Here is a 14,198-nt window from a genome sequence, read left to right as displayed (position 1 = left end):
CCCCCCCCCCAGAAGAGAAGGCATCACTTGAGCCAGTTAAACATTTGCAGTTGTCATTCATCTTTCAGGCACTTTCAGCAGCAACAGCTCCATCCACAAAGTCTTCACCCCCAAAACAAGAGATTTCCCAGTCAGAAACATCCTGGTCCCTGGCTGCTGGGCAACTTCACTCACCCTCCACTGCAGGGCTCTGCCCCCCAGGGCTGCACCTTGCCCATAGCCCCAGGAGCTGCTGGGCACCCAGCAAAGCAACACAGTAAGGGTTGAGCAGCCTCCTAGAAGGGAAGGGTCTGCTCACATCTCACCTCGCACACACAAGCTCTGCTCATTTCCACTTCATCCAGCATGAAACCAATTGTGGATGTACAACATCAGAACCTGGTTTTCACACTCACAGAAGCAGCTCAATTAACCTCTGCAGGTCTCCGTGTTGTGCCCTCTGGGACCAAGCTCATGAACATGACTTTAAGAGCCTTTTCCTGCTCTAAGATCAGGTACTCTGCAAAGGACCTGGGTGCTCTTCTCACATTCCTCCTGCCTGCTCGGGAATCACTGGACTCAAACACTGCCCTTGTACCCGAAATAAATTGACATTTAATATTTTACAATGACTTTTAAAGTTCTTTGAACAGTATTTTACAGCTCAGCACAGACACCACGGAGATTTGGTGAGGCTGCACTTGAGTACAAAGATGACCTGAAAGAACCTCAGACTTCTTTCATTTCCAGAAAGCATCAGAAGTCAAAACTTGAACCGGGATTACAAGACCCCAGAGTTTGTGTTTGTTTTGCTCTTCGAGATGGAAATTCTCTCCTCTGGCATTTCTGCGGGACAAGCTGAAACCCAAGAGGTTCACTTCATTAACAGTGGCAGCGATATATTTAGCCACAGATCTCGAGATCACAAATAGCAAAGCTTTGACAGGATAAGGTGCTATTTTAAAGTACTGAAGAATAAAACCCCAGCTGTCAAACCCCAGCCCCGGTTGAGACAACGCACATGAACCCATTGGGGAAATAAAGAGTCAGTGAGAAAACTTCTTCCAAGAGCATGGAAAGAGTTGTTCTGATCCCTTGAGCCTATTGGACTTCAACCACTGATGTACAGAAGTTCACAGCAGCGACCTCAGTGCGTGCTCCCACACTGCCCCATAAGCAGCCAGTGAGAGGACACAGCCCACCACGACCTGGCAGTGTCTTGGTGTCCCTGCCAATCCTGTACTGCGAGCAAGGGATGGACACTGCTCCATGCACATAGGAGAGATGCTTCTGACGTCTCTGTGGTTGAGGAAGGTGGGTCCTGACCAGGAGTCCAAGCCGACGTCATCACGGTGGAGCCAGATCATCTGCTTATGTTCAAGTGATGCTTATGCTTCACCCTGCAGAGGGGTATTTTCTTGGAGTCCATAAGGCAACACCATCCTTGGGATGGCTTATTCAAGTAGAAGGATGGAGCACAGAGGCCTCAGGAACATGTTCACGTCTCATTTTTGCTCATCTCTGGCCATTGGCAGAAGCTGCATCCAGAGCTGCTGAGGACACCAGAAAAGCACCTTCTCAAACCAAGCTGTTCACCGCTGCACCCAGACCAAACTGTCCCCAGAGGCAGTGGCCTCACCCTGGCTGAGCCCTGCAGCCCCACAGCAGTACTGGGGATCCCTTCCAGACACTTCTATGGAGCACATCCTCAGCATTATGATCCTTTCAGCCAGCAGCAGGCAGCACGCTCTTCTGCCTATTCTCATTAGTGCAATCACCAAAACCAACTGCAAAACAGCTTGAGGGCTATGAAACCAGGCAAGACACTTCCAGTCTCATTTCTTTACTCATTGGGTCAGAATACCTCTAAATACCTCCAAATATTGCACCTTTCTGTGCCTACAGCCTTGCAGAAGAAGGAAGGGGGAAGAAAGCCTCCTTTGAGGGGATCTCAAATCCTACCATCCCTTGCAAGTGTCGCTAGTGGGTTTGGTGATGGACTCTTCTCTAGCAAAGCTGCCTCTTCAGGTGAGCTTAAGCAATCCTAGTGGTTTCCCTGGTACTTTTCTCCCTCCTATGAGTATGAGCATGGTTTCTGCCATATTTCAAGCAACTACTGAGGACTCAGCCTCTGGGATGTCCTTAGCATCCAGTGCTGCAGAGCAGGATGCAAGGACATGGACAGAACAGGGAGCACATCTCATGTGAGCTCTGAATTTCTGCAGAAATGGGAAAGTCATCTCTTGCAGGTCCTGGGTTTACAGTAAGGACATGTATAAATGACAAAAGCTGTCCGCACCCTGGTATAGCCTATTGCACTCCATTCACCAGAATCCAAGCAGCAGTCTACAGCCCATGCTGGGGTCTTTCTGGGCCTCAGCTGGGTTGCTCTGCATTGTTCCTCTGTGAGACATCCAGCCCCCATAATTTAAAGGAAACCTTGGGAAAGCATGTGCCCCCCCCCCAAAGGTCTGTCCTGAGCTCCCTCAACCTGGTACAGATGAAATGCCATCAGGACACTGGTTGGGTGACCTGCAGCTCCACATGCCTCGAAGACCACCCACCACCGCTCAGCCAAGGACACCAGCTTTCCAAAATGCCCCATCACGGGCTCCCCCAGCTCACAGTGGCCTGGCAGCCGCTGTCAGATACAGCCACAGGAGCATGTGCTGGAGGGAAACAGCCCTGTCCTTGCCTTGCCCTCTCAATCCAGCTGTTGTCATCTGCTGAACCAGTGGAGATCTCAAGGAAATGACTTTCCTCCCATTACTGAGGAACCCTGAGAGACAGCAGAGCACACCACCAACGTTCCCATTTCCCAAGGACAGGCTGAGCATGCAGCAGAGCAGCTCAGGCATCACGCTAACGCTTTGGCTGCAGGATGTCTTGAACAAGAGTGCTGGGTCTCCAGCCCAAAGGAGGAAAGTCAGCTTCCTTCTCCTGAGCCAACACCGGTGTTGGATGGGATCTGGTCTGACATGACACAGGGTTCTCTTATGGCAGTGCTCCACTGAAGGTGGCAATGGGTAAACACAGGAGAGAATGAAACTCAGAGGGGTCCTGGTGGGGCAAAGGGGGTCTTCTTAGTGCAAAGAGCTCACTGTCCCTGGGTTTGTAGCACACTGAGATCTCACACCTGCAGGGGAACAAACAAGAACAGGATATAAGTAAGGTGTGCGGCTGACAATCACCAGCCTCAGGTGCAGCAGAAATATCTTCAAACAGGAACCAGTGCAGTCTCAACAGGACTGGAGCAGGAGTGCTGAGAGTTCAGGTCAGATGGGGACCTAGGGCAGAAGCACCCATAAAGGGAAACCAAAACCTTTTGCATCCCCCAAGCTCTGGGGACAGGGATGTAGCTCCTTTTCCATGTCATGCATTGAGTTCTCCCACAAGCCCCCTGAGTTGCAATAAAACACTTAAAGGAATAAGATCCCCATTTTTTTTCCATTCAACTGGGTTGATCTCTCTGTGCTCAAGGAAGTACATTCTCTACAGTGAGTTTTCAAATTCCAGCACCTGGGCACATGACTGATGGACGAACAGTCAAATGAACAATTCTTGCTCTACCCGTCCCTCCCATGAAGATCATGGGTTCCTTCTGCAGTGGGTATGCCAAAGGTGGTAAAGAACCTAAATGAGGTTTAGAAGTTGAAGGCTTTGCTCATATGCCCAGTGCTCTTCAAACACCTCAACAGCATATCTTTCCTCTGTCTTCTGACTGCTCTTCTGGAAGAGACGTCTGTACAGAGTTTAACAGTTGACTGGGAGCCACCTTTTAGACTGTGGCAGTCATGAAGGTAAACGGAGATCTGAGCAGGACCGTCCACCCAACCTGAGCTCAGCTGCACTCCAGAGCTCGGAGCTGCATCACCCTGCTTGGGCATCTGGCACCATGGAGCTCAGGACCTTGCTCCCCCATGGCGTGTCCCCACCCCTAGAGGATCACTAGATGATCTTTAAGGTCCCTTCCAACTCTAACCATTCTATGATTCTGTGGCCACCCATGCTTCATGGGCAAGTCCTTACACACAGGATGCACTGTCCCAGGAGCTCTGATTGCAGTGGGCAGGTCCTACCTGGTTACACTCTGCAGGATCTTCTGCTCATCCTGGTCCAGGCACACAGCAAAGGAGGACTGGACACCGATGATCTGGACCTTGTCCACGTTTATCTGGGACACACTGATCTGCTGAGAGAAAAAGTGCCTGAGTGAGGAGCTGCCAGGGGCAGTGCATCTCTCTGTGCAGGGAAGGGGAGCCAGGTACCCCTCATGCAGACCTAGTGGGTAACAGCAGACAAATCCCCCCAAAAAGCTCCTGTCTCCCGCCCTGCTTCTCCCAGCCACGTCTGGCTGACCTCCTGTTACCAAATGTGAAAGCACCATGACTCGAGTTACCTGATTGAAACTCTTCTTGGATTTGGAATTTTGCCTTTTGACCACTTCTGTCATGGTTAAGTTGAGACACTCTGTCTTTGAGCCTGTAACACAAGACACTGTTATCACTTGAGGCTTCAGGGCTACTTGGGAACCCAAGTGCTCCCTCCACCCCTCAAAGCAATGCAGAGCCAGTGGCTCCAGCAGGACCCCACTGCTGGAGGAAATGCAGCACAGCTCTAGCTCTCCTTCCCTCATGCTGACCCACACGGAAAGCAAGCAGAGACACACAGGTAAATGTCCTAATTCCCAACTGCTCTCCAAACGTAGCAGAAAAGGACATTTATGTAACTGGCTATTTAACCCTCCTGGGACCTAAATAGGAATTAAAAACCAACCACCAAAACCACCCCAAAAAACGCTGACCCAGCATCCCGAGGGAATTCCTGCAGACCACCAGAGGTGCTCGCTCATGTCTGGAATTACAGTGACATCCTGTGGTCAAACTCGGAATGCAAAAAGCAACGGAGAGAACTGAGGGGACCGGATTTCTCTTGGAAGGAAGGACATTGTTTTACAGGTGGAGCTTCTGGCACCGCTCGAAGCCAACCCAAGCATAGGCAGCACAAGCGAAGCTCCTGAGCTAGTGCAGAAACGTCCAACTCAAAGTCTAGAGGAGATAAGAAACCAGTTCCGGCTGGGCTTTCCCTGGGGTCTGCATGGCTTCATGGCTGGGGCAGCAACAGGAGGAGCAGAGGTTTCAGTTGAGCTCCATGGGGCATGTAGGAGATGTCTCCTATTTGGCAGATCACTTGTTTGCCCCAACTACTCCAACTCACAACCCACACACCCACCAGGCACAAAGCACACAAGAACTAAAACCACCTCGGCTTACTCAGAACAGTGCCTGATTGCCAGAACAGCATTCTCCACAAGACTGAACAGGTACTGCTTCTAAATACACATGGAGACTAAAAGTCTGCTGCTTTTAAAAGGTTTAAAGCCTTAACACCCATCAGAAACCTGTTCTAAAACAAAGGCTGAAGCAAAGCCATGCAGCAGGCCCTGAGCTGCAGGAAAGAAACCAGGACGGAGAACCAGCTAAAAAGCTGGCTGCAAGGCACAGCTGCTGTGGAGAGCAGGACAACGGCCCATGGTCCTGCTCTAATGAATCCCAGTTTTCCCTGTCCCTCCCTCTCCTTAGCAAACAAGTGTGGTTCTGGAAAGCACCACTCTCCAGTGATCATCCTGCTCTTTGAAACATCCCAGCCCCATCCCTAATGTCCATCCCATTTCCTTGGCTGGAAGCTTTAGGACAGTCGGACATCAGCTGCCCTTCATCCCTGATGTGGTGCTGAGGACAGCCAAGGACTACAGCATTCCCCAGGGATCACCAGGCACCTCCCATGCATCTGCTGCATTCACATCCCTCACTTGCTCCAGCTAGAAGATCCACACTGTCCTCTTGTTTTACCAGTCCTTTCCAATGTTCCCTGTGCAAAGCTGCACAGACCACCTCTACCCACCTAGTTCTTCATACTTCTTGCAGGCTTTGCTGAGGTTCACAGACGTGCAGACCTTCTCAACATCATTCCAGTGACTTCTTCCACTGACAGCTGTCTGCAAGGACCAACCGAAACCCAGGAGAGAGGATCACAGAATCACTTAGGTTGCAAAACACCTTTAAGATAATTGAGTCCAACCCTAAACCTAACACTGCCAAGTCCAATACTAAACCACATCCCTAAGCAATGCGTTGACAAATGTTTAAATACCCCCAGGGACGGTGCCTGCAGCCCTGCCCTGGGCAGCCTGTTCCAATGCCTGAGCACCCTCCGGGAAAGGAATTGTTCCTCAGCTCCATCTAAACCTGCCCTGGTGCAGCTTGAGGCCGTTTCCTCTTGTCCCATCCCTTGTTCCTTGGGAGCAGAGCCCAGCCCCTCCTGGCTCCATCCTCCTCTCAGGCACTTGTAGGGAGCCATCAGGTCCCCCCTGAGCCTTCTCTTCTCCAGACTGAACCCCCCAGGTCCCTCAGCCGTTCCCCATCACCCCTGTGCTCCAGGCCCTGCACCAGCTCCATTCCCTTCTCTGGCCCCACTCCAGCACCTCAATGTCTCTCTTGCAGTGAGGGGCCCAGAGCTGAACACAGGATTCGAGGTGCGGCCTCACCAGTGCCCAGTGCAGGGGCACAATCCCTGCCCTGGCCCTGCTGCTGCACTGGTGCTGATACAGGCCAGGATGCTGGGGGCTTCCTGGCTGCCTGGGCACAAACTGCTCATGGTCAGCTCCATCAGCACCTCCACACCCTTTTCTGCTGAGCAGCTTTCCAACCACTCTTCCTATTGCAGATGCCACACTCCAGGCTCCTGTTACCCTCCCTCCAACCCTGAACCACCTGCCTGAGCTGGCTCAGGTCTGCCTGTGCAGTTCCAGGTAAATCCAAAGTTTGAGTTTGCATTAAAATTCATTTGATCTTGGATTTACAAAAAGCTGCCCAGGCTTAACAGTAAATAACTACAGAGGACCCAACCAAAAAGGAGGAACTACTGTGGCCAGCAGAAGATTGCTCTCTGGAAGCAAAAGCTATCACATAAAGTGGCACCAAGCACACATCGTCTGTGGAAATTGGTGCACATTCCCTATCTCACTGGGCTGAATAGGAGCAGAAAGCCACCCCCATTAGCCCATAAGTAGAGAGCTGGACTTTGGCTCATGCGGTCTTGGATCTGGGCTCTTCCAGCAGACTGGCAGCATTTGCTTCTCTCAGCCCCCAGGTGAGGCAGGTTTGCCCAGCACTGATTTGGTTTTCTGCCCCATTTGGCTTTGTGTCCCGCTCCCAAGCACTCACCTTGCTGTAGGCGATCTGTAGTGTTAGTGGGATTGCTTCTCTATCTCCATCTATACCCAGCCTTTTGCTGCCTGGTCCTGAAAGAAACAAGGACCAAATGTCACAATGGCCTTTTATCCCCATTCTTCCACTGGCCACTGATACAGCAGCACACTCAGTACCTACAGAAAGGGGGCAAAATAAGAATGGTTTGCTGAACACGGATGTGGAGCAAAAGGACAGAAGGAAAAGGTGGCTTAAAAGCTGCCAGAAAGCAATTAATCCAGTGCAGAGATTTCAACACAAAGCACAAGCAGCTCTGTAAAACTGAAAGCAGCGCTGGTGAGGCCAGTGCAGAGGGGTCAGTGCTCCAGGGAAAACACAAAGCAATAAAAGGCCTCATTGCTAACCCAGCTCCTGTTTTTCCAGGCATATTTCTGCCCACATTAAATTAGCCTTGAAATCCTGTGCCCGACACTTTTTTTCCCTGGATAATTTTTAGCAGATGTTCAGTGTTGCCAGAGAACCCAAGGAAAAAAAGAAATCAAAGGCAGGATTGGTGGTTTCACGAGTTGTTGGGAAGGCCTTGGCTGAGCCTGTGTTCTGGGGAGCAGCATGGGTGACACTTCATATGGAGGGTATTTTATGAGCTCTGTTTACAAGGACAAGGCCAGATCACAGAAAAGCACTTGGTTAACACGATTAAGCCACGTGTTTAAATGCAGTATTATTGGTTGGCCATGAGATGTCTCTGCAGCTGCACCGCACCAGGCAGCATCCTGTCCTTGGGTATCCGGGATGCTCCTGCCATTGCTGCTTGTTATAAATTCCTAGTGTAAAAAAGCTCAGGGATCTCCCTTGCAGGAAGGCTTCAAGCAGAGGCAACAAACCTTGCTTTGCCCAGGAAGCGAAGGAAAAGGGAAGAGGGGTTTATAACTCCTGGGCAAAGCACAAACAACAAAGCAGCAAAAAGAAAAGATGAAGAGCTGCATTTGGCCAGGTGGTGAGGAAAGAAACGGGCTTGAAGCTGCTTCATTGCAAATACAATTTGGAAGAAACAGCAGTAAAAACAAGGCATTGCCACAGCTTGTCCTGAAGAGGAATGCAAGAACTATGGTGCTTCACTTCCAAACCTGGGAAAAGCTGTCTGGACCTTTGGCACAATGCACCCACTGCAGCCCAGGCTCAGGTACCCGCTGCAGCCCCCAGTGCCTTCCAGCCCCACTTCCCATTTATCTCCCATTCCAACAGAGCTCTGCCTGAGGCTGTTGGTGCAGAATAAAGCAGCTACAGACCTGATGCCTTGATGGCCCGTGTGGCTGCTGAGTGGCCCAGCTCGAGGGAGTGAATGAAGACTTCGGTCATCTTCTCTCCTCCAATGAAGGTGAGCTGCAGGGAGAGGAGAGGGAAACTGTGGTGATGGTGAGGACACAACAGGTATGTTTGGGAAAACGAAACAGCTTCCAACTGCTGCCTTGGGTGACAAGCCTGGAGAAAAGAAGCTGCATGGACATCTTATAGCAGCCTTCCAGTATCTGAGGGGAGCCCTGCAAGGGTGCTGGAGAGGACTCTTCATCAGGGGCTGTAGTGATAGGACAAGGGGGAATGGCTTCAAACTGAAACAGGGAAAGCTCAGGTTAGATATAAGGAAGAATTTCTTTACTGTGAGGGTGCTGAGGCACTGGCACAGGGTGCCCAGAGAAGCTGTGGCTGCCCCATCCCTGGCAGTGCTCAAGGCCAGGTTGGACACGGGGCTTGGAGCAAGCTGCTCTGGTGGAAGGTGTCCCTGCCTGCAGCAGGGGGTTGGAACTGAATGAGCTTAAAGGCCTCTTCCAATTCAAATCAGCATGTGGTGGCTGTGCCACATCCCCATCACTTCACAAGAGGTCCCAAGCTGTTGGCACAGGCAGAAATCCTCCTCTTTGTCCCTTACCAAGACAGGGCTGAGCCCCTTTGCCTACCTCTGTCTGGTAGAGCTGCAGCAGGACAGGGCGTGTGGCAAAGCGGCAGTAGTAGAGGATCATATCTGCCAGGATGGGCAACTGCTCCTGGGAGTCCTCCTGCGGCTCAGCCTCTGGCTTGGCAGACTGGTGAGAGAATAAGTCACATGCCTGATGGAGTACACGATACCCACAGCCCAGTGCCAAGAACTGCCCATCCCACCCCACCGGGAACAGAAACCCTCCCGACCACCAGGAACCGACCATCTCCATCCTGTGCCCATGTAGCACAGGATCACTGTGGCCCAGGGTAAGCAGAAGCTCTCCCTCAGCTCCCCTGTACCTTGGGGAAGGGGGATGCCAAGCCCTACCAGCTGGCTTACTTGTACCTGACACAGGACGTCCATGGGCAGGTTCATCAGCCCAAGAACATTACGCTCGTACCATGGGTCCAACATGCCAATGTAGTGAGAGATGTCATTGGTGCTGCCCTCCATCCCAGCCAAGGTGGGATCCTGAAACCAAGCACACTGGGGTCACCCTAAGGACCCCCCAGCTCCTCAACCCATGCTTGGGGCTTGTGGAAGAGACACAAATTCTCCACTCAGCCCACCCCATGAACTCCTCACATGGCTCTCGGGGCCACGCAGAGCAGCAGTGTCACCACAAGCCCTGTGGTGAGCAGGACACGTACCACCTGAGCTGAGGCTCGGAGCTGTGGGTCCCCCAGGGATGGGGAGGGATGCATAAGAGGGGTTGATGGAGCCAAGCAGCTCCTCTTCACAGGGACGTAGAAAAACTGCAGCTTGAAGTACCTTGTCAGTAAGGGGCAGGTGCTCTCCTTAAGCCTAGGAGAAGGTGGGAGAGGGCTGGGTGAGCTGAGCCTCCAGCGCGTCCCTGCAGCCAGAGCCCCCACGCCGCCCGCCTCACCTGAGGTTGCTGTAGGCTCGGGCCACTTTCCCCGAGATGCGGTCGGAGCCGAAGACCACGACGCGCAGCGTGGCCGCCTTGGCATCGTCCTCGCAGCTGAGGAACGGCCGTCGCTGCAGGCTGGGGTGCCACGGGGCGAGCGGGCCCTGCAGCCGTGGGCTCAGGACGTGCTGCGGCAGCGAGTGAGCGCGCCGGGAGCGCGCCGGGACGCGGTGCTTGGCGTGGGACGCGCACAGGCTCTCGGCACGGCGCAGCGGCAGCGAGAGCGAGCCCGTGTCCGGGCAGTCCCGCAGGTCCCTCCTCAGGACCAGCTGGCTTTTGCTCTTGAACAGTTTGTAGATCCTGGTGGTCAGCGTGTGTCTGTGTTTGGCGTGGGTCTTGTCTGCCTTCAGCTCCGGCCGCCCCACTGCATCCAGGGAGCTCTCGTCGCTGTCCTCTGCGTACCCACTGTCCATGCAGTCCTTCAGACTAGACACAAATGACTTGAGGGACTTCCTGGAGACCACAGTCAGCTCCGAGATGGACTCCTTGGAGGCGGTGAAGAGGGACACTCGCAAGGGCTTCGATCCCTCCTCTGACAACACCGAGTACACCGAGTCTTTGGAAATGGTGCAGATGGGGGAAAGCAGCGAGTCGCGCTCAGGGGAACCACCATCGATTTCCACCTCCTCTTCGTCCTCCTCCTCATTCTCCGAGGCCATGGGCTCAGCAGCGCTGCACTCTTTGCTGAGGACATCACTGAGGATATCTGAAAGGCAACCAGAGGGAGAATGTGCCTGGCACAGGCTCCAGCACAACCACAGGAAATGTGGTGACCCCAGACCATAACAATACCACAGCATGGCTAACACGCTCTCATGGTTTCAAACAAGGATTGAAAACCTCCTCCTGACATTTTTAGGTTTTCATGAGGTGCTCAGATGCAATGCAAACCAAATTACGTTCCTCTCCTTGAGGTCACATTTCTGTTTGGGTTCTCACAAGGCAAACACCAGTTGGGCTTTTCTTCCTTTCTACACAGGTTTCACAATGTGCTTGCATCCAATCCAGATTTAACCAGAGGGCAAGAGGAAAGCAAGGTGTTCGACTAATCAAACTCCTAATCACCCCACTGAAGGTGGCCTCTTGGCAAGGCTGAACGCACTGCAAAGCCCAAGCCACAGCTCTGCTCCAGATTGCTGGGGCTGGCACACAATGAACACTAAACCTTCCTGGAACAGAAAAGGTCTTCCAGGAATGGGGAAGCTGGAGAGACCAGCTCAGCAGAGGGGAAGCCACTGTTTCCCCTGCAAAACTGCTGTGGCTGGGCTGAGAGCACAGCAAAGGTACCCGCTCCTCGGCTGCTCCTGCTACGAGGAGGAGAAAATGCAGCAATGTCTGAAGGGTCTCAGCCCTACAAAGCCCTGACATCTCAATGTGTTCAGGCTTTCCTAGCAACAACTATTTCCAGGGCACAGACAAGGTTTACTCCTTGCAGAGGAGCCTTCCACCAAACAAGGTCTCAGTCTTATCAATATCCCTATGAACTCATAGAATCCCAGCCTGGTTTGTGTTGGAAGGGACCTTAAAGCTCCTCCAGCTCCAACCCCTGCCACGGGCAGGGACACCTTCCACTAGAGCAGCTTGCTCCAAACCCCTGTGTCCAGCCTGGCCTTGAACACTGCCAGGGATGGGGCAGCCACAGCTTCTCTGGGCACCCTGTGCCAGCGCCTCAGCACCCTCACAGGGAAGAGCTTCTGCCTTATCCCCAACCTGAACTTCCCTGTTTCAGTTTGAACCCATCACCCCTTGTCCTATCACTACAGCCCCTGATGAAGAGTCCCTCTCCAGCATCCTTATAGCCCCCTTCAGACACTGGAAGTTGCTCTGAGGTCTCCATGCAGCTTCTCTTCTCCAGGCTGAACAGCCCCAATTTCAACCACCTCTTCCAGCAAGGCACAACCTTCCCAGCAGATTAAGCCCTACACGATTTGGCTCAGGGAACACACATTTTGTAGCCACCAGTATCTTGTGCCCACCACTCAGATGAGGGCTTTGCTTGGGATCATGCCCAAGCTGACATCCACATCCTCTTCCATCTTGGGGACACCAGCACTGGTGGTGTTACCTCTTCCTCCAACACCAGCAACTTGTTATCAGCTCTTTCAGGCTCTGGCCACAGCTTGTGTCGTGCACGCGGCCGCAAGGGTCGTGCACGGGGCTGCAAGCGGCAGCCCAGGCCAAGCTGAAAGGCTGCTCAGCCACCCTGTGATGGGCAGTGGGGCTGAGGTCTCACCAGGAGGGTCTGAGGACCCCACTCTGCTTACCAAAGTTATCCTGATCCCAGCTGTAAGAGTAGCAGCGAGCGGTAGGGATGGGGATGGTGTGGAGCTTGCGGGGCTGACCCTCACCTGGGAAGAGAGGAGGGAGAGGAGGTGAAGTGTGCAGGGCCCCACAGTACTGCTCCTGACAGCTCTCCCGGCCAGGAGAAGGTGGCGCCCACCCCAATGACACACTTTGGGTAGCACAGTTAATGCAGAACACAGATGGTGCTGCTGCTATCCCCATGAAATCACACACGACTGGGACAAGGGGGCATTTCACAGCTCTAAGAGCCATCAGACATCACTGCTACCATGGGTTTCTGATCTAATGTGGGTTTTCCTCTCACCCACAAAGGCTGGACACGTTTTTTGTTGCTGCTGTTACAAAGAAAGATGACAAACCCTTTCTGGCTCCTGGCCTGTTTACGAGATAGGGCCTGGGCTGGTGGGGTTTCTGTTGTAGCTATGCTGGGCTGAAACCGTGCAGAACGGCTCCTCGCTGCTGCAGGGGCTGAGCTGGCACAAACCCTGGGGACAAGAGGAGCCCAGGGGGTTCTCACCCGTGATGGCAGGAAAGGAGGCGGCCCCGGCGATGTCCCGCAGCACGGACTGCAGCCGCTCCCGCGCCAGGACAGGGTCACTGCTGGCAGCCGCAGCCTCCTGAGCATCCGTGGCAGTGGCGTAGATCTCAGAGAGCTCTTCCAGGGTCTTGGACTGGGGAAGCAGAGCCCGGGTGAGGAATCAAGGGGGTTCCTCCACAGGAGCAACACACAGGTCTGTGGGCAGGAGCACTAACTGCCACCAGGGAATTCTCCCCACTGCCTCCTACCCCCTTCGTGGAATCCCAGCCTGGTTTGTGTTGGAAGGGACCTTAAAGCTCATCCAGTTCCAACCCCTGCCATGGGCAGGGACCCCTTCCACTAGAGCAGCTTGCTCCAAGCCCCTGTGTCCAACCTGGCCTTGAGCACTGCCAGGATGCCCATTACATGGGATGTGCCCTGGAACTTTTGCAAAGAAAAACAAAAGTGAAAAGCTCTAAGGGGTTTTCTTGACAATGTTTTGCCTCCCCCCTCCCTCAACCAAAGTGTTTCTCTGGTCAAGCACTTCTGCTACATTTCAAACCTGGGGCACTTCCTCTCTCCATGTAAGGATGGGGAAAGGAGTAAAAGGGTCAAAGGCAAGAGACATTTCACAAACCAGAAGTGCAGACCTCTGCTCTGAGGAGGGGAAGATGTGCACCCTTCCTACAAGAAGTGTTATCAAAACTTCTTTTGTCAACCAAATACTTCTTGGCCAGAAAACCCAGCAGCCAAGTGCATGGACCCAGCAGTGCTGTGCCATGGCTGAGCTCCCCGAGCCTACCTTCAGGACGTGGTGCAGGCTGTCCAGGTCGCAGCAGGTGCCAAAGTTGGCCTGGTAGAGGTGCTCGAGCAGCAGGACGAGCGTGGCGCGCTGCGGGTGCTCGCTGGAGCTCAGCCTCTCAGCGATGGAGAGGAACTCGCTCTGCACCTCAGAGGGGTTGAGCAGCAGCACCGTCCTGGTGGGGACAAGGTGATGGGTTTAGGCCATGAGCCAGGCCTGGACACCGGTGGCACATGAGACTTGGACCAATGCACTAGATGGCAGTGTCCTCTCACGTTAGGCACAGCCAGAGGGTCTCAGGGGTGCCAGTTCCAGCTGCAGCACCAGGGAGCAGATGGACGTCCATCCTGCCACACGTGCAGTATCACCTGCCCCGTCAACCCAGCAGCCCGTTGTCCTGACAGCCAGCACATACAATGAAGGGGAGGGTTGAAAATGAGAATGGCCCCAAAACATGTTTCACTCCCCCCCCCCCCCAA

The 14,198-nt window shown here is 53.4% G+C and overlaps 1 protein-coding gene across 7 annotated transcripts in view; it reads right to left on the bottom strand.

The window, feature by feature from the left end:
* Window positions 1-571: 571 nt before the first annotated feature.
* The window catches only part of PIK3R5 (phosphoinositide-3-kinase regulatory subunit 5), a 58,023-nt gene continuing 44,396 nt past the window's right edge, over window positions 572-14,198 (bottom strand). For 4 of the 7 annotated variants that reach the window (XM_062610553.1, XM_062610555.1, XM_062610556.1 and 1 more), the window contains exons 7-19: window positions 13,720-13,894; window positions 12,918-13,071; window positions 12,361-12,444; window positions 10,055-10,802; window positions 9,819-9,972; window positions 9,508-9,639; window positions 9,146-9,271; window positions 8,480-8,573; window positions 7,206-7,282; window positions 5,884-5,977; window positions 4,379-4,461; window positions 4,059-4,171; window positions 572-3,115 (exon numbers count right to left, since the gene is read on the bottom strand). In XM_062610553.1, coding sequence (XP_062466537.1) covers window positions 2,974-3,115; window positions 4,059-4,171; window positions 4,379-4,461; window positions 5,884-5,977; window positions 7,206-7,282; window positions 8,480-8,573; window positions 9,146-9,271; window positions 9,508-9,639; window positions 9,819-9,972; window positions 10,055-10,802; window positions 12,361-12,444; window positions 12,918-13,071; window positions 13,720-13,894 — 2,176 coding nt within the window. In that variant the 3' untranslated portion in view covers window positions 572-2,973. The remainder of the gene's footprint in view (window positions 3,116-4,058; window positions 4,172-4,378; window positions 4,462-5,883; window positions 5,978-7,205; window positions 7,283-8,479; window positions 8,574-9,145; window positions 9,272-9,507; window positions 9,640-9,818; window positions 9,973-10,054; window positions 10,803-12,360; window positions 12,445-12,917; window positions 13,072-13,719; window positions 13,895-14,198) is intronic. The other 3 variants (XM_062610557.1, XM_062610558.1, XM_062610559.1) reach the window with 3 other exon arrangements.

The sequence above is a fragment of the Pezoporus occidentalis genome, unplaced genomic scaffold, assembly GCF_034315485.1.
Source record: "Pezoporus occidentalis ecotype Australia unplaced genomic scaffold, CSIRO_AGI_Poc_V1 ctg148, whole genome shotgun sequence".
NCBI lineage: Eukaryota > Metazoa > Chordata > Aves > Psittaciformes > Psittacidae > Pezoporus > Pezoporus occidentalis.
The sequence above is the reverse complement of the archived record's forward strand: the minus strand, read 5'-3'. Positions and strand labels throughout refer to the sequence as shown.